Source organism: Mesocricetus auratus, unplaced genomic scaffold (genome assembly GCF_017639785.1).
Source record: "Mesocricetus auratus isolate SY011 unplaced genomic scaffold, BCM_Maur_2.0 Super-Scaffold_100019, whole genome shotgun sequence".
NCBI lineage: Eukaryota > Metazoa > Chordata > Mammalia > Rodentia > Cricetidae > Mesocricetus > Mesocricetus auratus.
In genome coordinates, this window is record NW_024429200.1 from 3781739 (window position 1) to 3805928 (window position 24190).

General features: G+C 48.9%; 2 protein-coding genes across 3 annotated transcripts in view; one reads left to right on the forward strand and one right to left on the reverse strand.

Moving 5' to 3' along the window:
• Positions 1–6031, forward strand: part of Kiaa1549 (KIAA1549 ortholog) — a 129463-nt gene extending 123432 nt beyond the window's left edge. The window contains 2 exon segments of the mRNA XM_040728537.1: positions 772–917; positions 3396–6031. Coding sequence (XP_040584471.1) covers positions 772–917; positions 3396–3602 — 353 coding nt within the window. The 3' untranslated portion in view covers positions 3603–6031.
• A 10918-nt stretch (positions 6032–16949) lies between these two features.
• On the reverse strand, positions 16950–23635 carry Tmem213 (transmembrane protein 213). Of its 2 annotated transcripts, none has more exons than XM_040728603.1 (3): positions 23422–23635; positions 18307–18375; positions 16950–17228 (listed from the first exon to the last, which is right to left on the reverse strand). In XM_040728603.1, the coding sequence occupies exons 1-3, from the start codon at positions 23564–23566 to the stop codon at positions 17080–17082; spliced, it is 363 nt and encodes a 120-aa protein (XP_040584537.1). In that variant the 5' UTR covers positions 23567–23635; the 3' UTR covers positions 16950–17079. The 2 variants fall into 2 exon arrangements, with proteins under 2 accessions (XP_040584537.1, XP_005082466.1); XM_005082409.4 differs by having other exon boundaries at positions 16950–17249; positions 23422–23632.
• Positions 23636–24190: the final 555 nt, after the last annotated feature.

Here is a 24190-nt window from a genome sequence, read left to right on the forward strand (position 1 = left end):
ATAAAATAAAGGTCCTTCCTTTCCTTCCTTGATTGCAGTGTAGGGGTATCTCCACGTGCCAACCACTGGTAAGAGAAAGACAGGGACATTTGTAACCATACCCATGCTGATGTCTGGGCGTGGGAATTAGCCAAGAGCCTGGCCTTGCCTTCACTGCCTCCTGCCTGTAAGCTGGTGAGCGGGGTTTCTTGTGCCATGGCTGTTGTGGAAGCATGGAATGTCCTCTTGACATTCTGAATTTAAATAATTTTCTCACCTGCTTTTTAAGAAGAAGAAAAAGAAAGAGAGAGAGCACAGCATACATTCATGTCCTTGTGAACGTCAGAGCTACAAGCAGGAAGGAGCCAGGCTCCAGGGTCTCTACAGCCTCAGGACAGTCTGCCCCTTTCAAGTCACCTTCTGTGACCCATCCCTCACCCCCAGACATCTGATGGCAGCCGCAGCCAGCCGGGAGTTAGGGCCTTGCCTCAGTGGCGGCATGGACGCGTGAGGGGGAATGGAAACAGCTCTCCCGCCCGCTGTCTTAGGAAGAGCCACTTGGAGAGACATTCCAGATCAGCACAGAGTCTGAAAAACTCCTGTTTTCCCTATTCTTAAAGGAGCTCCTGGTCCGAGCCGCAGGCGTCCGTGGCAGCCTGCCTTTGGATGTGCTGTGGGTGCAGGCGTCCGTGGCAACCTGCCTTTGGATGTGCTGTGGGTGCAGGCGTCCGTGGCAGCCTGCCTTTGGATGTGCTGTGGGTGCTGACCTGGGCTCTGCTGTGTTTCTTTCAGGCTCGCAGATCCAGCACCTCACACAGGTGGGAATCGCAAGCAGAATCGGGGCCCAGCCCGTGGACATTCCTCCTGGCAGAGGCAGCCAGTACGGGGGACCAGGCTGGCCCGTGTACGGGGAGGAGGAGGCCGGGCGGAGAGAAGCCGTGAGTATCTGGGCCTTGGGCATCAGCTAGCGCTCACACAGTCACTGTGTAGCTGCTCTGACACGTATTAAAGCTGTGCTAAGGCGGCTTCCACCCCTCGGCTCCTCTTAGCTTGACTGTGCTTGCAGTTTGGTAAACTCCCGTCTACCTGCAGAATAGTTGTGATTTTCCCCGAGGCAGATTTTCGGGTTTCAAGTCATGGATCTAAATAAAGCCCAGACTACTTCTTTGGTGTGGTCGCTGTAGCTTTTCATGATCTAATCTTTTCTGTATCCTCACTGGCTTGCTGATGACACTCCGACCCCGACCGCCACCTGGGATGGTTTTGTGATAAGGACATGACTTGGAGCATTTCAAGGCACCCAAACTTTTGCTTTCTAGCTACTCAGTGTGAACACCATTAATATCTGCAAGTTCTTTTCTTATTCTCTCAAGAATTTTATGGGTCCAGGGAGCTCATCAATGGTTAAGAGCACTCACTGTTCAATCAGGAAGATCAAAGTTCAAATCCTAGAACCCATGGCTCTCCAATACCAATAATTCCAGCTCCAGTGGATGGGATGCCCTCTTCTGGCCTCAGTGGGAACTTACCAACATGTGTGTGTGCACACTCACACATGTATACACACAAATACACACACACTGACATGCGTGCATGCACACACAAAGACACACAAACACAAAGAGAATTTTTTTAAAGACTTTTCTATCTTGGGGTATAAACGAGCTGATTTTGAGAATGCAAACCTGAAGCTGCCTTTGTTTTAATCTCATTGCCGTGTGCCAACTTGCATTTCAATTTCTTACTTTCTCAGTGGCCACACTAGATTCCTCAGACAGTCAGCCTTTTTTGTGTGTGTATGGCACTGACTGTCTTGGAGATAGCTCTTGTAAACCAGGCTGGCCTCGAACTCACAGAGATCCGCCTGCCGCTGCTTCCCCAGTGCTGGGATTAAAGGCGTGCGCCACCACCGCCCAGACAGTTGGAAGCCTTTACTTAGTGAAAGGAAGTTTAGCTCTAAGAGTATGGTTCTCCACTAAAAGTCCTTTGCTAAACTCAGATGTTTGCTTAAGGTGTATCGACAACTTTCTGTTGTTAATGTGCCCGGCTTCATTGCGCGGAGTGTTGCGGGTTTTCTGCTGAATCCAGCAGTGTTCACTTAAGTGTTTCTTCGTCACAGTGTGGCGAATGTAGAACAGTCAGGGACAGGAGGCCATGACTGCGTCACATTTACAACGCTGACTTAGTGTACCAACCTGCACGGTGACTTCGTGAAACCTGCATGCTGATTACCTATAATGTCGTGAGCTCACCTGTGATTTAGCAGATTGAACTGACTTAGTTCACTGATCCGAAAAAAATGAAGAAATGCAGTCATTCTTGCCAAAATAATGCCAAATCAATTGATAGTCTACCAATAGCAGAAGAATTAATGTCTTCTAGCAAAAATAGCCTACTTTTTAAAGACAGCTCTAAGACGTAGTAGACTTCCTGGGGGAGGCCTTCCCCTATCTGGGGAGCAGATGGGAGGAGGGAGGGAGTGGGGAGAGCAGGAGGAGAGGAGGGAGGGGAGACTGGGATAGGAATGTAAAAAATAAATTTACAAACTGGAAAAAAAGGCTCTAAAGAGTGCATGATAGTGTAAAGGGAAACCTTTTCCTTGAGAGAAGCCTTCCCACATCAGTCCCAAATAAACACACAGGAGGCTATATTAATTATGAAGCTGTTGGCCTTGCTTGTTTCTTACTAGCTAGCTCTGACTTAAGTAATTACCCCATAATTGTTAATCTAAGTATGTCTCTTACTGGAGAAGTTTCCGGGCTTCCTACCCGATGGCGTTACATCTCGACTCTCTGTGTTTCTCCTTCCCAGAGTCCTCCTGGACTCCTAGTCCCACCTATCTTGGTTCCTATTGGCCAGCAGTGCTTTATTGACAAAGGACTTCCCCAACATGATAGGTAACAGTTGGGTAAGACAGAAAACGCGGTAGATGTGGAGGGATTTGCCTGTGACCCAGCAGTTGAGAAGGGAAGGCAGGAAGTGATGAGTTGTGAGAATATGGGCACTTACTCAAAAGCAGAGGAGATGGAAAATGACTTTGTGATTGGCCTCGGCCTTGAGGCCCCACTATGTTCTGGTGCACACTCCCTGGGCGCCGGGGCGGAGGCAAGGGCTCTCGTCACCCCTTTTAGCTCCTCCCCTCTGGAGTTCCATCGTGTGTGTGTGTGTGTGTGTGTGTGTGTGTGTGTGTGTGTGTGAGAGTGGCTCCTGTCCGCACACACACACAGGGACGTGGGTGGCAGGGGAGGGCCGCGGGAGTCCGTGGGAGATGGCTGGAGGGCAGCTCCGCATCCCCCACGCCACTGTCAGTTTGGTCTTCCCTTTTGTTCTCACAGGGGAAGTGTAACAATGTTTACTATGTCTTTCAGACACACATGCTCGGACATCAAGAGTATTCTTCTTCACCGCTGTTTCAGGTGCCAAGGACTTCGGGCAGGGAGCCCTCAGCTCCTCCCGGGAACCTCACCCACCGAGGGCTGCAGGGCCCTGGGCTGGGTTACCCCACCAGCTCCACAGAGGACCTCCAGCCCGGCCACTCCTCCGCATCCCTCATCAAAGCGATCCGCGAGGAGCTCCTGCGGCTCTCCCAGAAACAGGGCTCAGTGCAGAACTTCCACACCTGATCAGCCTCCCTTGCAGGTTTGCCAAGTATCTGCTTCCTGTGGAAGCAAGACCAAGGAAATCAGCTGAGTGGGTGTTCGTAAGCGTCGGAAGCAACATCCCCGGACAGGCCGCCCGGGGAAGGGAACAAGTTGCAATTTTAGAAGATGCCATGAAGTCACACGGACAACTCACGGTTCTTTCACTGGGTTGGCAGTTCGGTGCCACTCGGGTTCAGTCGAGACGTGTGTACTTTGGGCCAAAAGCCAGCACCACACACACACACACACACACACACACACACACACACACACACACACACACCAAAACACATACCTAAGTTAACAAAAGCGCTCCTCTTTCAAAGGCAAAAGATTAAAACCTGTAGGTGGTTAGGGACGGAGGGGACAGCGTTTCTGTGGGAAGTCTGACCGTCACCTGCAACACACCCGCTGCTCCGATTCCTGAGAGATTTCAAGACATTTCAGTAACAGGTCCCTCTTTTCCTCCGTAGGAACTTATTTCAATAGTAATATTAACAACAAGATGTACCGAGACTGCTTGGTAATCTAAAAAAGCTACCAGTGAGAAACCTAATGACAGGTTGTGTGGAGCCTGGTGATTCCAAACAAAGCCATCGTCTGCGTTCCTTCTTCTTCTGGTGCTACAGCTCCCAGGGCCCTTCGCCTTTCTGTCTGTGAAACACAACTGTGGTTTTTGCCGTAGAAGAGTATGTTGGCGGTTTCGTTGGGGCTTGGGGGGGGGAGGGAGAAAAAAGGAACTCCTGCATTGGCGAGGGGAAGCCTAATATTTATTTAGTTATTCAAAATACATATCAGAGTTTAGATTTCCAGTCTTAGTTGTATTTGCTGTTTATTCTCTTGGCTGACCAGCTCTTGGTGACAATGACAGCGTGTCTCAGTGAGGTCCATCCTACGGAACAAGGCTCCTGGGATGTCCTCGCTTCCAGGTCCTTGTAGTTTGCTGACGGTTTGCTCACAGATTAAGTTTGAATGAGGGGTCTTACAGAAGCAGACATGACTCGTAGGACCACCCGGTTGTCATGAATCTAACCCATAGTAGTTAGATTCCCTGAGCTCCGGCCTGGGAGTGGAACCATGTTCCTGTCAGCCTCTGTAGAGATCATGAAGGAAATGAGAGCTTCCCCCATTTCCGATTTTGCTATTAGTTCTTTGTCCGAAAGCTGTCTTACTCACTGTAGGCTGGAGAGAGGTCATTTCACATGCACTTCTGAAGTTACATTTCTTAGCCTCTGACATTATACTCAATGCCATTCTGTACTCTGGTGCCTGAATGAGACTCTGGAACATTGCAGACTATCAGGGGTGTCCAGCCATGAGCCTCTTCATCCGATGAGTGAATACTTTTGATTGAACAACAGATCATGGGGTAGAGTTTGGGGGGCTCAGCCTCATCAGCCTGTGTGTCTGGACATGTTTTAAGAACGTGTGAACAGCTAAAACAAGTTCCTAGACTGTAGTCACTGTTTCCAGAATTGCCTCTGCTCTTCTTAGTAGGTCTCAGGACACAAGGGCTACCTGTTCTTGGAAACTGGTGCAGCCGTTGCTTCTCTGCACACTGCAGATGAGAAGGCATGCAGGAGGGGGTCCCACAGCTCTTCATCGGGTGGCCCGTAGGCAGTCTGCAGAGTGGAGGCGGAGACCCCTGTTCTGGGTTTATTTACTGATCTTGATTTAATGTATACTCTTCCTAAGCCACTCAGAAAGCCAAGTCTCAAATATCCAGGCAGAATTTTTTTATGACACCTTGTAAGAAATTCAAATCATACAGCACAGAGAATAAATGGCCCTTTCCTACCCTATGTCATGAGTGTTTGGGACACGGAGTGTCATAAAACGATCACCTCCTTTGTACACTGTCAAAATAAGCCTTGGTGTCAGGATGTGACGACAGCAGCAGTTTTGATGCCTTTGAAATTGTAATAAAGGGATTCTACCTGTATCTTTATTCTTGGTAGCAGATACACCTTTAAAAAGGTGTTACAAGCCGGGCGGTGGTGGCGCTCGTCTTTAATCCCAGCACTCGGGAGGCAGAGGCAGGCGGATCTCTGTGAGTTCAAGGCCAGTCTGGTCTACAGAGCGAGTTCCAGGACAGCCTCCAAAACAATACAGAGAAACCCTGTCTCGAAACCCCCCCAAAAGAAAACAGAAGGTGTTAGAACCACAGGTGGGTTGGTGTGCAGGCCCTCCCGGAGCTCCAGCGCTCAGCTCTTGGTTATTTGAAGCACACTCAGTTTGCACTCATTCCCCTAGACACCTGCCACAGCAGGGTTATCACGCTGAAGCTGCTGTGGGATAGTCCATGCCTATCAGGTGTCCAGTCACTCACGCGCTGTGCTCCCCTGAAGGAGGCCGTCCTGTTCGACTGTGTAACTTTGGTGTTCCACATATTAAAGCACCCCAAAATGAAAGTTAAGTTTAACGTCTGTCCTTTTCTCCTAGTTCTGCAAGTTCTGTTGGGAAATACAAGCTACATGTTTGAGTCAGTGTGCCTGGAGAAGTGCTTTTTTCCCCCCCTTTGTTGCTAATTCCTTGTGTCTGGTTCCTTCTGAATATCATTCTTATTAATAAGATCACCCTACACACACACACACACACACACACACACACACACACACGCACGCACGCACACACACACACGCACCTACCTCATGGGATCTCTGCTTCTTAGGATCAGGTGTGATCCTGCTTGCAAGCATCCCTTGAGGAGAGAGCCTCAGTCACTGTGAACGTGTAAGATGTTATCTGTGAGAATGTTCTGGCATAGATGATGTGATCTGCTGTGGTCTTCCAGTGTCTGGGTTCACATATAGGCAATCAGACCAAAACTGAAAGCCCAGCACGACCCCTCTGCTGGTTCGCTTCACACTTACCACTTTCTCTGTTAGCTTCAAAGGTCCCCTGTGAAGTTTTGTCTTTTTTTCCTCCTGACTTTCTGCAGTTTGACACTAGCTAGGTCAGCAGACATGAGCCCTGTCTTCCAAGAGATCTTAGAGTCTAAGCTGGATAGGACAGACAGGTATAAAAGCCGGACGGTCCAGATAAGCAGCGTGGCTTAGATATCTGTAAAATACAAAGAGCACAGGTGCGTGGAATATTCAGAAGTCACAGGAGTCGCATGTTTGGGATTGATGAGATCCTAGGGGAGAAGCCAACCGCAGAAGCCACTTTGATGTTATTCAAGCCAGTGATGATACGGCAGGGGCTAAGCCCCACGGTGGTCCTGGGGAAGGGTTTAGGAATTGGGTCCTTGGAAGTGAACTCCATCTGGAGCTGCTGTCCTGTGAGCACGCAGTCCTTAGCTGCACTGTTTAGGAAGCTTCAGAAGAGAAGGAGGCGGTGTTGGGAGGAAACCCGGCCAGTAGCACAGGAAACAAGTGAGCAGGTGAGGACTGCCCGGGAAGTTGCCCCTGCGCGGAAGGAGGGAGGGAGGCCAAGAACCGCTGTGGTCTGTCTGAAGTCAGTGGAGGGTGTCCACGCGGGCCTCTGCGGTCATTAGGCAGGCTGTGGGTAAGCACATCTGGCTTCTTCACGCCTCCCTGTTTGCCTCCAGTTTTTATTTCATTTCAATGTGTGTGTTGATTTTGATGGCACATGACTTTTTTTTTTTTTTTTTTTTTTTGGTTGTTCCAGACAGGGTTTCTCTGTATTGTTTTTGGAGGCTGTCCTGGAACTCGCTCTGTAGACTAGGCTGGCCTCGAACTCACAGAGATCCGCCTGCCTCTGCCTCCCGAGTGCTGGGATTAAAGGCGTGCGCCACCAACGCCCGGCTTGATGGCACATGACTTTTAAAGAGCAGTGGGGGTTTTGCCAGTCAGAATTTAGAAGCCACGAGGCCTGTGACCCAAGCACAGGTGACCTGGAAGGCTTCGGGCAGAAACCAGCCATTCCCTGATTTCTTGTCTGCGGTGTTCACTGCAGTTTCAGACCTTAATGAGTGCTCTAGTCACAAAGCTGGTCCCCAGATACTAGTCTGTTTTGGCAGGACTTGACGAGTTAATCATTCCTTAGGCCTCCCTTGACCCCTTCACCCTGCTAGGTGGGAATGAATTAGACACTTGGAAGGATGTTGGGTCAAGGTTCTGGGCACAGGGCAGGGTGCTCCTGTCTTAAGCATACTGCTTGTGGGGTTTTCGCCTTGTCGTTTCTACCTCCAAAGTGAGGCTCCCGTGTTCGCCATCAGAGCCTGCTCGTCTACATCTGGTGCAAGCAGGAGTACAAGGAAGTCCACTTCTACACCCGTGAGCACAAACACGTCTGTATTCGTCATTTAGTCCAATCCATTACAGGCGTTCCTGGAACAGGTGAGAGTTTCTATGGGCCTCTGTTGTAACGTTCCCATGAACTATATAGGCTTACACTCACTGCCTAGTAAACAAGAATGGTGCATTTAGGTGGTTTGTTTTGAGAGGGAGGGGGCTCGAGGGGGGTGGTGATTGTGGGTGTTTAAGCTAGAATTCTTTTGTCCACGATAAAAAGACTTTGAAAACTGAACCGTTGCGGTACAGTGTTAATTCACGCCTGTATGTGTAACAGGACACTCGACAATTATCTTAAGAGCACACAGCCGCACTGAAGTGTAGAAAAGGAATAGTAAATGCCTTTAGGAACCAGCCGGGACGCAAGAGGGACAGTGAATGTCTGCATCAGATACGCACGGTCTCCCCCCCAGGTTGGTGTCCCACAGGGCAGGTCACATCCAGGCTCCCGGTTTGCCTTCTTCCTACGGGTTTCTCTGCTTCAGGGCCACTTCAGTAATTTAGCTGGAGAATCGCTGATGTCTTTTCTCGTACCCACCAGACATCAAGTACTCATGATGCAGTTGGGCTAAGTCAAAGCCAAACGCCCCGTTCTTCCCCTGCGGTGGGGAAAGGAGCAGGAGGAGCCAGAGGAGCCAAGGCTTCTGGGCCTTTCTTAGCTGGGCCATTCTCAATGGTTACAGACAGGCTCCGGGTTTTGCTCTCCTCTCTTCAGTGCTCGCTGTGGAGTAGAGAGGAGCAGGACCGGAGCTAGTGTTAGCAGGGAAGCTTGCTCTGCCTGGCTGCTGGGGGACCGACTGGCCTCTAGCTTGGCTGAGGTCCGCGTTCTGACTTCCTGCACCCTTGTGCTAAGATGATGTGCGTTAATATCCAAAACTGCAGAGCAAAATGGGCCACCTGTGGCATGGAGACTGCAACTTGACAATCATGGTTCGCTGATCTCAAACGGGCACTTAAATCTCGGTATGGGTGTGTGATTTTAGCGATTGAGCCCGCCCTTCTGTTTGTCAGTTTCGTTTCTACCCTTCAATTAGCTGTTTTCTAATGTGCTGTAGAGTTCGGAAATAATTTATGCAGTGTTTGGTTCCCATGTTTACAATTTTTACAGCTTTCCTAGCATTTTAAATGGAAATGTCAATAAATGCTACGAATTGGTGTCGAACTGATACTTTCTGGGTTGTTCCTTTGCAACACAGTTGCTTTTTGTTAGTTTGTCAAAGGCGGTTAGTGCTGAGGAAACCTTTGCCTGCTGAGAACACCTAGTGTGGTTTTCCAAGGCCTTAAATCAGCGGCGTCCCCCTGAGCGGAGCTGGCAGACGTGTGCCCACTGGCGACAGTGTCCACTGGCCCTGCTGCTGCACCCTTGAGCAGATGCAGCCAACGAAAAGGACACTGGTTTAAATGCAAATGAGAGCAGCAGACTTCACCCCACCTTGAAAAGAGAATAGGGCAAACAAGGGGTCGATTTGGAAACCCAAGAAAATGAAGCTCCCTGGCAGCTCAAGAAAGCAGAACACAACGAAGAAAAGCATGGAATCCTGGGTAGTTCCTGGGCCCCCAAACATGGAAACACTGATGAGACCCAGTCTGCATATAGACTGGGTTTTGTGTATTTCCAGTTTTGTATACAAAGTCTCACTAGTAGGGGGAGTTCTACAAAAGATGTAGAAGCCCTCTGTGTTGCTTTACGACGTTATGTATAAATATGAAACAAGCTAATCTTGTCGGGTAGAACCCAAAGGGTACAGTCATGGCTGTCGCCCTGAGCATGATAGTCTGGGACCTGCCACACTTCCTTGAGGGTGTGGCCCCCACTCATGGTGAAGGCAGAGCTACCAGCTTCCAGGCTCAAGCAAATGGCTCTTCCGCGGGAATTCAGCCTGGTACAGAAGCTCACACCTGTAACCCTGGCACTGTAGCGACAGGCAGGAGGACCGTGAGTTTAAGTCAACATACTGAGATCCTGTCTCAGAAGTTCAGAGGGTTATCATAGCTGCATGTAGCATGCTTGGGGCCTTTGGTTCAATTCTTAGCACCACCACCCAAAACAAAAAATTGCTGGGTGTTGGTGGTGCACGCCTTTAATCCCAGCACTCGGGAGGCAGAGGCAGGTAAATCTCTGAGAGTTCGAGACCAGCCTGGTCTACAGAACAAGTTCCAGGACAGGCTCCAAAACTACACAGAGAAACCCTGTCTCAAAAAACAAAATAATAATGATAATAATAGCAACAACAATAATAATAACCAAAAGGAAATCTTAAAATTCAGATATATCTAAACATTAAAAACAAAGAAAAAATCTTAATGATGGGCCAGGGGGACAGCTCAGCACTGCTCTAAAGGTTCTGTGTAAACCTAAAAACCCAAGATCAATCCCAGAACCCGGGAAAACTAGAGGCGGTGACACACACAACTCTGGTCCCAGCACTCCTACATCCAGATTAGGACCCTGAGATAGACCGGTCATCCTGAAGCTCTTAGAACAGACTATGTATCACAGCAGCAACAGACCCCACCTCAACAATGGGGTTTCCACAGATGCGGCGTGGCCAAGTGTGTGCCTGCATTCACCCGACCTATAAAATAATTGACTTAAAATTTTTAAAAACTTGGCTGTTGAGTGTCTTACTGAGAAAGGGCACTTCCTCCAGGCCCGCCTACCTGGGCTTGGTCCCCAGAGCTCACACGATGGGAAGAACTAGATCTTACATGCTGTCCTTGGATCTCCATGCCTGCGAACACACATGCACACACACACATACATACAATAAATTAATAAAAATTTAAAAGATTTTAAAAAATCGGTGCCAGTTGTAGTGGCGCACAGCCTTTAATCCCAGCACAAGGAAGGCAGGCGGATCTCTGTGAGTTCGAGGCCATTCTGGTCTACAGAGGGTGTTCCAGGACAGCCAGGACAGTTACACAGAGAAACACAGACTCAATCCCTTCCCCCCAAAAAAATCCAGTAGCAAGAATAGGCATTATGAATTTTTAAAAAAATTTGAAAAAAAATCTTCCAAAGAAAAATAAGAGCACACATGAACATGCAGTGATCAGATATTCTATAATATGTCAGTTTTCATTACTAAATATTGGGCATGGGTGCAGCTCAATGGTAGTGCGCTTGCCTGGTATATGCAAGGCCGTAGGTTTGGCCCTTAGTACCACAATATTATATATACAGATATAGATAGATAGATAGATAGATAGATAGATAGAGATATACATATACAGATATATATGTAGATAGAGATATACATATACAGATATATGTATCTATATCTGTATATCATAGTATATTGTAATGAATAGGGATTTTTTTTAACAACAGACGTGCTGTGGGAGCTGGTGGAAAGTATTACCCAGCCAGATTTTACCTGCTCCGAGTGTAAACAGGTTCAAAGTACCAGGAGAGCAGTCACTAGGAACACCAGCGGCTGTGAAGGTCAGGCTGCTCCCACACCCAAAGCCGTGGTCATTCTTGTCCCTCCCTCTCCTGGTTTGTATCTCCCTGCCCGGCACAGCTTAAGGTGGAGGGAAACAGGAGCAGGCCAGCTCCTGGGGAAGCTTGTTTACTGGAACCTTGTTATTGCAAGCCGCCCTGCTTGTGTGGTAACCTGATTCCTCAGTGCATCTCCAGGCCTTTCTCAGCCCCACGGCCGCCCATCCTGGGTGTGTTTGAATCCTCTGGTGTCAAAGCCTGGAAGGATTACGGGGCGAGTCTGGGTAAACCACGTTTGTGTAGCTACCGGTGTTCTCGCTGTTGTGCTCACACCGCAGGGTAGCACTGCAAACGGATGGACATGGTAACACCATGTACAGGGGCGGGGTTGGGGAGGCTTCTTCAGCAGGGCCTGGGAGGAGGGTAAATATTTGGACTGGGGTTCTGTGATGTGGCTGTGAGTCTCAGTGAGTGGCTTCTTTCATTTAATACGTTAAAGTTCTGAAGAAAATGCTAGTGCAGAGTTTTAAGGGGAAAGGAATTCTAGCTGAACCGGGTTGCTGTGTTTCAGTGAAAATCAGTGGGTTGTTTTTCCTGTGCTGTGGTCTTAAAACAGGAGCTAGATATGCTAATTTTAGCGGAATCCAAAGACCGGTGAGATTTAGAGCTCCTGACTGTAAGAGAAAGAGAGTGCTCACTGCCTCGGTCTGAACTCTGAGATCCACTAGCCCAGTGAAATGGTTCTGTGGGTAAAGGGGCTTGCTGCCAGGCCCGAGGACCTGCCCTCCATGCCCAGTACCCACAAACAAAAATAAGTGAAGTCTGGGAACCAGTGTATTTATGTCACAAATATTCTTAGGGAGAGAAATTTGATTTACAAGTTACTAGTAATGTTAAATGTTTCCAAGACACACCAAATTTAAGTGAGACAGTCAGCATACAAAACCAATGATCTTAATTGTTTTTTGTTTTGTTTTGGGTTTTTTGTTTGTTTTTTTTGAGACAGGGTTTCTCTGTGTATCCCTGGCTATCCTGGAACTTGCTCTGTAGACCAGGCTGGCCTCATCTGCCTGTCTCCTGAGCACTGGGATTAAAGGCATGCACCACTATTGCCTGGCAATCTATAACTGTTCTGGCCCAAAGTCTACATTATCATTAATGAAGGAAATAAAAGCTAATATAACTACACTGAAGATGCCAGCATCAAAATTCTAGTACATTTTAGTCTTTTAAAAAAGTTAAGTGGAGGCCTGGTGGTGGTGGCGCACACCTTTAATCCCAGCTCTTGGGAGACAGAGGCAGGAGGACCTCTGTGAGTTCAAGGCCAGCCTGGTCTACAGAGCAAGTTCTAGGACAGCTAGAGCTACACACAGAGAAACCTTGTCTTGAAAACAACAAAAAGTTAGGTGGAGAGGGGAAGGATGTCCCAGTGGTTAGGAGCACTGAGTGCTCTTGCAGAGGACTTAGACTCAGTTCCTGGCACATATTTGGTGGCTCACAACTGTCCATAAATCCAGTTGCATGGGATCTAACGCCCTGTTTGACCTCTCTGGGAAGTGGGAAGCAGGCACACACGGTACACATATGTAAGCAGACAATACGCATGCACATAAAAACAAATGAATCTCCTTTTTGTAGGTAACAGCTAGGGAGATGACTTGCTACGTGAGCATGGGGACCAGAGACTGGCATTCCTCACAGCCGTGTAAAAATCCAGGTGTGGGTATAGACCTGTGATCCCTGCACTGGAAGGCAGAAGCAAGAGGGTCCCAGGGGCCAGCGAGCGAGCTCCAGTTTCAACGACTCTGTCTCAGAGACTAAGGAGCAATAGAGAAAATCAACCTTTGGCATGTGCGCTAGCACCTGCTCACGCACGCAAACATACACGCGCTTGCGCACACATGCACATAAGTAAATGCTAGTTGCGTTAGTGTTGAAAATGTTCTGAGATTGGGGGGGCTGTTCAGGACATTTTACTTTCAAACTGACTTTATACTAAGCTGTCCCTAGCAACAGGATGATCACAGGTTCAGCCACACTAGCAAGTACATAGGTGTGACCTTCACGGTGTTTTGTTTACAGCCCCCTAGTGAAATAAGGGTTTCATCTTACACCCCACTGCATTCCACATTCCCAGTGCTTGAGGAAAAGCATCCACCATACAAACGGGATGCAATGCAATAAGCGTTTAGTGAATGCATTCACTGGCGTATTGGTAGAACTGGTACACAGTCTAGTGAGCTTTTGGGGTGTCTTCATTGTACACTGTGATGGGTGCACCGTGCCTGAGCTCCGAACCTGGTCACCTCACCTTCTGGCCTCCTAGAGTGCAGCAGAGGGTGATTCTTAAAAGAATCCTGGGGACTTAGAGAGGAAGTGGCCCAGAAGATGGTTTACAGTAACTTAGTGCTTGATATTTGGGTTCCTTTTCCTAATATGTAACCTTATCTATAACAGCAAAGCACTGGAGGAAACTATTATTTTTCTAGAGTAACCCCCTGGATTTTGTTTGCTTTGTTTTTGTACCTTTGAAATTTCTTTTCAAGGCAAGGTTTCTCTGTGTAGCCCTGGCTGCCCTGGAACTCAGTGTATAGACCATGCTGGCCTCAAATTCAAGAGATCCACCTGCCTCTAGCTCCAGAGTGCTGCGATTAAAGGCGTGCACCACCACTGCCCAGCCAGTTATTTTTCTATTGGATCAGAAATTATTTGGCCCCTTAGGTAGGGATATGTTTACTATTCAATTTTTTTCCTGGCCTCCTTTTCAAATTGCTACACATATCCCTAAATATATATACAATCTGCTCAGTTCATATGTTGCCTATATGTATGTTTTCAAGGCTGACCATTGGTGTTGGATAGCCAGTCTGGGGACTCATCCCTGGGGAAGAGCATCTCTTCAGCCTTCACCGTTCCTTAGTTGCCTGTAGGTCTTCTAGACTTTCCCTCGTCCACAGGAGCATGTCTACTGGTATCTCCCTTGATACGGTCACATTTATGCAGTCATAAGACTTCCTGGGTGTAACTTCCCTGTCATTTCCAGGAAGACATGATCTCACAGGAGACTTCCTGTGCTGGCTCTCACAGTCTTCCCACCCCCCATTCTGTAGTCCCCGAGCCCAAGACACGAAGTGCCACACACATTTGTGTCATCCTCACATAAGGGCCACGCTAATCTTCTCCGTGTCATTTAGTTGTGGATGTTTGTGCTGTGGAAGTGAGCACCGAGTATGCAGGCTTGTGCAGGATGGGAAGGGAAAAGATAGAACCCAGCGGCCCCTAATACTGTCCTTAGTTTACTCTGTGACTCACTATATTGTCCCTGTAGCCAAAGAAAATAATTCCTGGGGTGGAAAGGGTCCATATTCATTTGGAGATTAGTTACCTGCCAGTTTAAAAAGGGATACTGTCTGTCCTGTGGGGCCAGCATGGCATGGTGGTCACATTGCATGCTGGTTTTTGTATCCCCCCAATCCTATTTTTTGTCATCTCTGTACGAGTTACTTCATTTGTTTTTTCATTTATGTGTTGGGGTAATTTGCCTGTATGTGTACCCTGTGAGTGCTGTGCCCAGGGGCATCAGAAGAAGGCATCAGATGTCCTGGAACTGGAGTTGCAGATGGCTGTGAGTCACCATGTGGCCGCCAGGAATTAAACCAGTGTCCTCCGGGGGGAGCCGCCGGTGCTCCAGTAACTCCAGGACGAGTTACTTCCGTTGCTGTGACCAAAGACTCGACAAGCAACTAAAAGGGGAAAAGTGATTTTGGTTTACGCTTTGAGGCTACACCCATCATGTCGAGGAATTCATTCAAGGGCGAGTGAGGCAGCTGGTCCCATTATATCCACGGGGGGAGAGGTAGCTCCATTTCCCAGCACCCACATGGTAACTCGGAACCATCTGCAACTCCGGTGCCAGGGCGTTCAACACCATCTTCTGACCTCTGCAGGCGTCAGGCATGTGCATGGTGCCCAGACACACAGACAGGCAAAACACTCAAACATAGAATGAATATATCTAATGAAATCCAAATTGACATGGTCAGCTCACATCATCTTGGGTTTCATGGAGTCTGGTGGATGCAGGTCAAAATTATCTGTTTACGTGACATTCAGGGTCTGTGGAGCATCTCTGGGTGAAGAAACCCATGTTTCCACCCTTTTCTCATTGCGGAGGTGCGGTCTAGTGTCTCTTTTCAAACTGAACGGCAGCCTCTGCCTTGTGGCTCAGTCCTGGTGGTCTCATTTCAGGAAAGTCTGCCCCAGAGTTGTCCTTTCAATCACGTCTCCCCAGCCCTCTCATGACATCAACGTAATGGAAAACAGAATGTTCCTGAACCTAGCACTGAATACATGGGGTGCATGTGGTGGTGCATAGCTATGAACCCAGACTGGGGAGGTAGAGGCAGGAGGATCAGAAGTTCAAGGCTAGCCTGGGCCACAGGAAACCAGTCCTCAGTTACATGTTGAGTTCAAGGCCAGCCTGGATTACAAGAATTTTCTGTCTCAAAACAAAGGAGTGAAAAGACTCACAAAAGTCAGACAAAACAAAGCTGCAAATGAAATATGTAAGAGCGAGTCTGCTCTCACTGAAGGGACAAGCTGTGTGTCCACTGCCTCCCACACAGCAGCCTAAACGGATGAACAAGCTTTCTCAGCTTGAGCCTTTACCATTGGCTGGATCTAATTCTTTTTTTTCCCCGAGACAGCGTTTCTCTGTATTGCTTTGGAGCCTGTCCTAGAACTTGCTCTTGTAGACCAGGCTGGCCTCAAACTCACAGAGATCCGCCTGCCTCTGCCTCCCGAGTGCTGGGATTAAAGGCTTGCACCACCACCACCCAGCCTGGATCTAATTCTTACAAAAGTAAAGTGGTGCATTTCTATTCACACTGGCAAGAGATACTTAATCTCCTGTCTCTTAAAAGCAAGTACTTGAGGCTGGAGACACAGCTCGGCAGTTAAGAGCACTTGTTACTCTTGCAGAGGACCTGGGATCCGTTCAAGCACCTACATGGCAGCTCACAACCATCTGAGACAACGCCAGTTCCAGGGGACTAGACACCCTGTAAGAGCACTGCATGTGTGTGCACGTGAACTCATGCACCCGTGCGCGCGTGCGCGCACACACACACACACACACACACACACACACGCACGAAAATAATCAATATAGATGGGACTCGACAGCCACAGGAGATACAGTGAAGAAAGATGGTGTGCGGGGGAGAAATTGGACTTGTGAAGGAGGCAGGATGGGTGGGGTGGCTGGCTGCTCACACTTCAGGGTGATGGCTATGCCCTCGTCTGAAGTAGATGGAGCCAGCGTCCTGCCTTTCAAATCTGTCCACTAAAAGACTGCCTTAACTCTCATGTGCACCCAGAAGAAAGCTCCGGGTAGGAGAGGAGCGTCACCATAGGGACTCTGAAAGATGGAGGCCATCCAGACAGCTCTGGCCTTTTCCCTTTGGAATCGTGCCATCCAGACAGCTCTGGCCTTTTCCCTTTGGAATCGTAACGGAAGTGGGTATGCGGTGATTAGCGGAAGCGCCCAAGGGTAAAGTGCGTGCGTAGCTCATGCAAAGGCCTGGGTTTGCTCCACAGCAACAAGTCCACAATAAACGAGCCAGAGACTTAGAGGAGCAAATGACTTTAAAGCGACAAAAGCCCTGCTTCTAGAAAGCTCCTCCCGCTCCCTGTTATCCATGCGCGCGTGGGAATAGCCAGCGTTGCTCCCCCCGGCCCCCCCCCCCCAGCTCCGTGCTCAGGCTTCCAGGTCTTTGGGCTCGTCTGGAGTTAGCTTCATGAGTTTGTCCACACAGAGCAGGATGAGGGTGAGGAACCAGAGGCTCCAGCCGACCGCTGCCGCAATCCAGCCGTATTCATCCACTGAAGCTCGGCAGCACAGGGAGGCTAGTGGGCAGAAGTCGACGTCTGATGGGGGAGAGCAAGAGCGGGACTGTATCACACCAGCCACACCCCCTCAAATTAGTAAGAATGAGAGCAGGAGACAGCGGCTGGCCCTCAGAAGTTAGACATACACTAGGTCTTTGCCTCAAGCGCCCAAGGTAATACCAGCTGCCATTACCACTGTCTGGGTGCTGCGGATTGAGCCCAGGGCCTTGAGTGAGCATGCGCTGTGCCCGCGAGCTTAAATTCAGCCCTGTGATAGGTCCAGCTGGCATCCCTACTTCATACAGAGAAACCCAAAGTGTACTTTGCCCAAGACCACAAGAAGGCAGAAGTAGGGCTCACATTCCACCCTGTAGACCCCAAAGCTGTAGTCCCCGCCTCTCAGGCGCTGTTGCTCATCCCCTGTGTATAAGTGTAGCGATGGAAGGGCAGTTGGTCATTGGATGAGACCAGGATAAAGGGCCACAGCTGAGATGAAGCAAAACTTTCTGTTGATTGGACACGTATGACAGAAATTCCTCTTTGCTTTCTGAGCACCCTGGGAACGTCTCAGGTAGATGAACGGAAACCAGGAAAGAGACTACAAGCAGCTGCTGCTTTGGGCAGAGGCTGGACCAGCTGGGTTTTGCTTGTTTGAGACAGGGTTTCTCTGTTTAACTGCCCTGGCTGTCCTGGAACTCGCTCTGTAGACCAGGCTGGCCTCGAACTCACAGAGATCCGCCTGCCTCTGCCTCCCGAGTGCTGGGATTAAAGGCGTGCGCCACCAATGCCCGGCTTGGACCAGCTGTTTTTAATAGACTTCTCACCTCCAAATGCTAGAACATTTGTACTCAGGGCACCTTTGGCTGCTGACCAAGGCATGATTCATTAAATCCACCTGTATGTGAGACTATAAACTTCAATAAAATCCAAGCTAGTTTTTAACCTGCTCTGTCAACATCCTCCTTCCCCCATTAACTGGTAAGACCAGGCAGTCACTGGGCCACTTGACATCCATTAGTGGACGGAGAGGGGCCCCAGTTTCCTTCCTAGTTCAGGGGTGGCGCTAGGATCGGGACAGTTGACGGGGGAGGCTTACTGGCACACTGCTCCAGGGTCCCAGGGTCTGGGTGGTGTATACTCAGGGTTGAGTTGACGCTGCTGGCTTCTGCAAGAAAGGGCAAGAGGTAGTGTCAGGCAGAGGGCAACGTGAGTTCCAGGCAGAGGGTTCAGATTATCTGTGCATGAGTAGTGAGTATACAGACTGTTCTAGAAGGGCCAGTGAAGACGGTAGAGCTTTATGTGACATTAAGAGTCTAACAAGGGATGTAGCATTCTCCCCACAGCTGGCAGCTGAAGCCCTTGCTTCCCAATGCAGCTGGATTTGGAGACAGACAAAAGAAGTAATTAAGGCTAAATAAGGGTATGCAGAGTCCTAAAATCCCAGCACCCAGGAAGCAGAGGCAGGTGGATCTCCGTAAGTTCCAGGCCAGCCTGGTCTATGTAATAAAACCCTGTCTCAAAAACAAAAAGGAGGAAGAAACCCCACTAATGTTTGGGCTTAGAGGAATGGCCATCCATGGTCACAGTGAGAGAGAGACCATCTGTAACCCCGGGAAAGAAAAATCAAGCCTGCCCAACCTCCAGAACAGTGAGCAAGTATCTTTCTGTTAAAAGTCCCTCAGACAGTGGTATTTTTATTTTAAGTTCAAATGAAGGATTATTCTCACCTTTTTTGGGGGGGTGGTTTTCTGAGACAGGGTTTCTCTGTGTAACCCTAACTGTCCCGGATGACCTCAAATTCAGAGATTCCCCTGCCTCTGCCTCCTGAATGCTGCAATTAAAGGTATATGCCACCACACCCAGCTACCTTTCTTTCTTTAAACTTATGAAATGACATTGTTTGTTCTATTTTTAATTTTTAAATTAGCGTGAGATAGTAGGTTTTATTATAACATATTCATCCGTGAAGGTCATATACCCTGAACATTCTCCCATCCTACGGGTCCTTTTCCTCTTTCTAAGTTATCCTGTGCTGTTCTTCAACTTGAGATAGAGTAGAGTCACCTGGGGGAGGGATCCTCAATTGAGGAATTGCCAAGTCTGTAGGCGTGTTGGTGGGGGGCATTTCCTTGATAAAAGATGGCTGTGGAGGTTCTAAAGACTGATGTGTGGGAGGGCCCAGCTGTCTGTGGTAGGTCCTGATAAAAAGGCAAGCTTCGTGACCCGTGGAAGAGCAGACTAACGCTCCTTCACGGTCTCCGCTTCATTTCCTGCTTCCACGTTCTCGCCTTGGCGTCCCTGGATGGTAGATTGTAAATTCAGGTGAAATAGTTCCTTCCCTCTTTGTCCCAGCAATGAGGGAAGCACACCAGAATAGCCCCTCTTCCTTGCTCATGTAATAGACCTATAAATCCCCCTGTACTTATCTGGGACCCACATATGAGATAAAATGCATGAAATATGCCCTTCAGAGTTTAGCTCATTTTGCTTAACATGATTTCTAGTTCCATCCCTTTTTTCCTGCAAATGACACCATCTTATTCCTTATGTTCGTGTAAAACTGTAACATGGTGCCTGCCATCCATTCACCCATTGATGGACATCCAGGCTGGCACCGTTTCTTAGGGACTGTAAACAGTACAGCAATAAACATGGATGTGCAGATATCTGGGTGGCATCCACTTTATTGAATTCCCTTTTATTGTCACTTTATCCTCATCCAAAGACACTGTCCTCCTCTACCTCCTCCTCCTCTTCTTCCTTAAAAAAAAAAAAAGCTCTTCAGGTGAGCATGGTGGCATACTCCTTTAATCCCAGCACTTGGGAGGAGGAAACTGAGGGATCTTTGAGTTTGTGGCCAGTTTGATCTACATAGCAAGTTCCAAGCTGGCCAGGATTACATAGCAAGACCCTGCCTCAAAAGAAAGAGAACAGTTCAAGAGGCCAGCCTGGTCTACAGGAGCTAGTTCCAGAACAGCCTCCAAAGCCACAGAGAAACCCTGACTTGAAAAGCCAAAAAAAGAAAATAAAAAAAAAGAGAGATAACAGAGCAAAAACAAAAAGACCCGTTGCCGACCCTGCTTCCTGGGCAGACAGGTATAGCTATAGGACGGTCACTCCGGTGTGAACTGAATCAAGCCTGAACAAACCAGAATGTCTCTCCCATAGCAGATTCAGTTTCTTTCCACCACGTGAACAATAACCCACTGAACTCTGACCCCGATTCTTCGTCTCTAATGGTTGTGATGTAGTTGCCCAGGCATACGGCTATCAACAAGAACTACATCTCATGAGAACACGCCTACTGCCTTCCACAACATCAGTGCTTGTAACTGTCTCCCAGTTGGCAAGCAAAGGACAGGAAGGATGGGAAAAAATCCAGAAGGAATTCTAAAATTCTGTCAAGAGTTTGTGGAGCAGTGCCGGGTTATGGAGACGAATGTTCAGATTCAGGGGAGAAAAGCTGTGTCTGCTGCTCTAGACAGTGGCTCCTTGCCACTTTGACTATTTAAGCTGATTTTTTTTTTAAATAACGCACTTTGGTGTTCTGCCTGCATGTATGTTTACATGACGAAAGTGTCAGATTCCCTGGAACTGGAATTACAGATGGTTGTGAACTGCAATGTGGGTGCTGGGAATTCAATCCTGGTCCTCTGGAAGAGCAGCCTGTGCTCCTAACCGCTGAGCCATCTCTCCAGCTACCCCCCCCCCTTTTTTTAAATAAAGGGTTTCTCTGTGTAGCCTGGCTGTCCTTGAACTTACTTTGTAGACCAGGCCGGCCTCAAACTCAGAAATCTGCTTGCCTCTTTAAGTTGACTTTTAAAAATGAATGTAAGTTTAAAGTTCAGTTTCTCATCACCTTAGCCATATTTGAAGTGGGCTCAGTTTCACCTGTGGTTGGTGGTCACCTTATCGGAGGCACAGTTCAACCAGAAGCACTTACCATGGAGAAAAATTCTATCCACACAAGTCCCAATCTAGGTAGGTAGGCAGGTTAAAAGCAGGAGTTTTGTTTGTTTTCTGTTTTGTTCATTTGTGTTTTTAAAGACAGACTCTCCTGTATCCCGGGCTGGACTTGAGCCTGCTACGTAGCTGAGGAAGACTTTGAACTCCTGATTCTCCTGCCTCTACCTCCTGAGTACTAGGGGGACAGGTAAACACCACTATGCTGGGTTCAGTGGTGCTGGAGATTGAACCTGAGGTTTGTGCTAGGCAGGTTCTCCCCCAAAATGAGCTCCTGCCAGGCCCAAGAGACTGATTTTGAAAGAACCTTTGTGGAGATGGAGAGGAGAGCTTAGGTCTCTCAGTGCCTCGCTGCCTGCAGGTCAGCGGGCCCTGCAGAAGTCCTGTTGACACAGAGCAGGGTAATTGAGCAAGAGGTCGTAACCACAACCACAGAGCTGCTGCCACCCAGTCCCCAGTCCCCAGCCCATGGAAAAGTATGGTAATTACCTTGATACAATCTGACTACTGTTGTAAATTATTTACACAGCTTAGAGGTGAGCTTTGTTTTGGAGAAACTGATTCCTGGACATTAGAATTTTCCTTCAAAACCAAACCACTTCCGTAGCCTTGATCAACTCTCCACCTAGGGAGGGGATGTTCTCAGGACAGGGTAAGCGAATGGAAAAAGAAAAACAACTTAATTTGATGCCAATATTAGGTTAACCCTATGAAATTGTCATATTTATTGGTATATACTTGTTTATCTATCGGTTTTTGAGACGTGGTTTCTCTGTGTAGTCCTAGCTGTCCTGGAACTTGCTTTATAGATCAGTCAGGCTGGCCTTGAACTCAGCGATCTGCCTGCCTCTGCCTCGGAGTGCTGGGATTAACATCGTGTGCTGCCACCACTCTGAGAGGCTGCCATTTTTAGAGGTCAAACCCCAACTCTGTATCAGCAGTTTTAGGTGCTTCAGATGGAATAGCCCAGGGGAACCCCAAAGTGTTTGAATATCACCCTTCAGCATGCTGAGAACCAGGGACAGGTGCCCTAGGGGAGACCCAACATGACTCTGTCATAGTAGACAGAAGAAAAACAGCCACCACAAAAACTAACGCCCTTATTTGTGGTGGAGAAGCTGAGAGTAGCCATGCCTGCTTCTGCTCATGTGTTCATTGTGTGCTTGCTACAATTTTGCTGTAAATTCATTCATTCATTCATTCTTTGTTGTTGTTGTTTGTTCGTTTTGTTTTTTTTGTATTTTGGAGACAGGGTTTCTCTGTGTAGCTTTGGAGCCTGTCCTGGAACTCACTCTGTAGACCAGGCTGGCCTGGAACTCACAGAGATCCACCTGCCTGTGCCTCCTGTGTGCTGGGATTAAAGGCATTCGCACCACCAACGCCGGCCAGCCGGGCTGTTGTAAATTCTTTACAAGCTATTAACTCTTTTCTTCCTTGTAAGAAACTTCATAAATCACGGTTCTGTTTACCCTAGTGTTACACACACGGACTCTGGGCACAGAGAGGTGAAGTAATTTGCTCAAGATCACACAGCCCATACGTGGGATGAGGAGAGAGGGGCCAAGGCTCTGAGGCTCTGGAGAGTCCCAAGATGGACCCAACCGTCCCTAGAGGAGAGGCTCAGGATGGCAGAGTGTTGAGAGGTGTGTGTCAGCAGTGGGGCCCTCGCTGAGCAGGGTCAAAGTCAGACCCCTAGATACGCAGGTGCAGAGCCCAGTCTGGGAAAGCCAGGGCTCTTGAGACCCTGGGGTGAGACCCCCAAGTCTGCCCTGGGACACTCAGAAAGGGTGGAGAGCGGAGGGTTGATTTCCAGCTTCTGAACTTAGCAGAGAAGTCTGGGTTGGAGGGAAACTGCCTGCGCTAACCCAAGGCAAGGCCAGGGCTCCCCCTGCGAGCCTGGAGGAGCCTCGGGAAACAACCGCAGGGAGCTGCACACATCCCTTCCTACCACTGGTCCCGTGACCAGGGCAAATTTGCTTTCTTTGTTGTTTTTCTGTTTTGTGGCGAGGGCCAACAGGGGTGACTGCTGCTGTCCTAGCAAAGGAATTGAGTGTCACAGACAAACCCGAGACACCCCCAGCTGACTCGCACCCCAGCTCCCTGCTTAATCCTCCGGGGAAACAAGCAACTTCTGTTTCCTCTCTCCGACGTGCAAGGACCAACCCGGGCCAAGGAATCCTCTTCCCCTCCCCCTCAGTCCTGCCCTCCCCTTTCCAAGGTGGCCAAGAGTAAAGCGCAGAACTATTACCTGCGCAGCAGGACAAGTGGAAGGAGGCGAGGACCAGGCTGAAGAGCAAGGTGGCCGTCGGGGCAGAGGCGAGGTACCAGGGGAAGCAGAGGGAGACACCTGTCTGGGCCATGCTGGCGCAGGGGTGCCCCGGGCTGGGGACCATGCGTCCTGTGCGCGCTGTGTTTGAGGCGTCTCCTGTCCTACAAGAGTTGGGAATCTGTTCAATGTTTGGGGGAAAAAGAAAGAGGGTGGAGCCAAAGAAACTGCCCGTCAAACCCGCTCAGCCTCTGTAGCCCTGGCTGGGGGAGGGGAGGAGGGGCAATCCCTGCCCTCTTGTTTTTGAGGCAAAATTGTTCCCGTTAAGGAAACAATTGCTCCTTGGGGCTGAGCTTGCTGTCTCTTGACCTGCAGGTGCAGTGTGTAGTCTCTAAACCAGTCACGCTGCTATTTATTGAGCACCGACTATATGCACTGTACTATGCTACAGCCCGCAAACACCCCACACTCAGGACCCTGAGCAGCCTGGGCCATGAGTAAATGACTAAGGACTTTGAGCATTAGCAGCAAGAAGCCAAGTCACCTCTTCTGATGAGACACTTGAGGGAGAAAATGACATTTGCACTGGGCCTTGAAGCACGCGTAGTATTTGGGCAGGTGAAGAGGCGAAAGATGCTGTGGGGGGGAGGACAGACTCACAGAGGCCACCGACAACTGGTGCTCGAAGCCCAGTGAGACCTCGGCATAGGTAAATCTTGGTCAGGGTGGGAGTGGGAAGCCTTGGAGAGTC

Excerpts from the sequence above, each read along its gene's own strand:
- Tmem213 (XM_005082409.4), bottom strand. The coding sequence starts at position 23,566 with ATGGTCCCCAGCCCGGGGCACCCCTGCGCCAGCATGGCCCAGACAGGT. Across the intron at positions 18,376-23,421 it reads CCACTTGTCCTGCTGCGCAG|AAGCCAGCAGCGTCAACTCA; the intron begins GTAATAGTTCTG and ends CCTTTCTTGCAG. Across the intron at positions 17,250-18,306 it reads GACCCTGGAGCAGTGTGCCA|ACGTCGACTTCTGCCCACTA; the intron begins GTAAGCCTCCCC and ends CTCCCCCATCAG.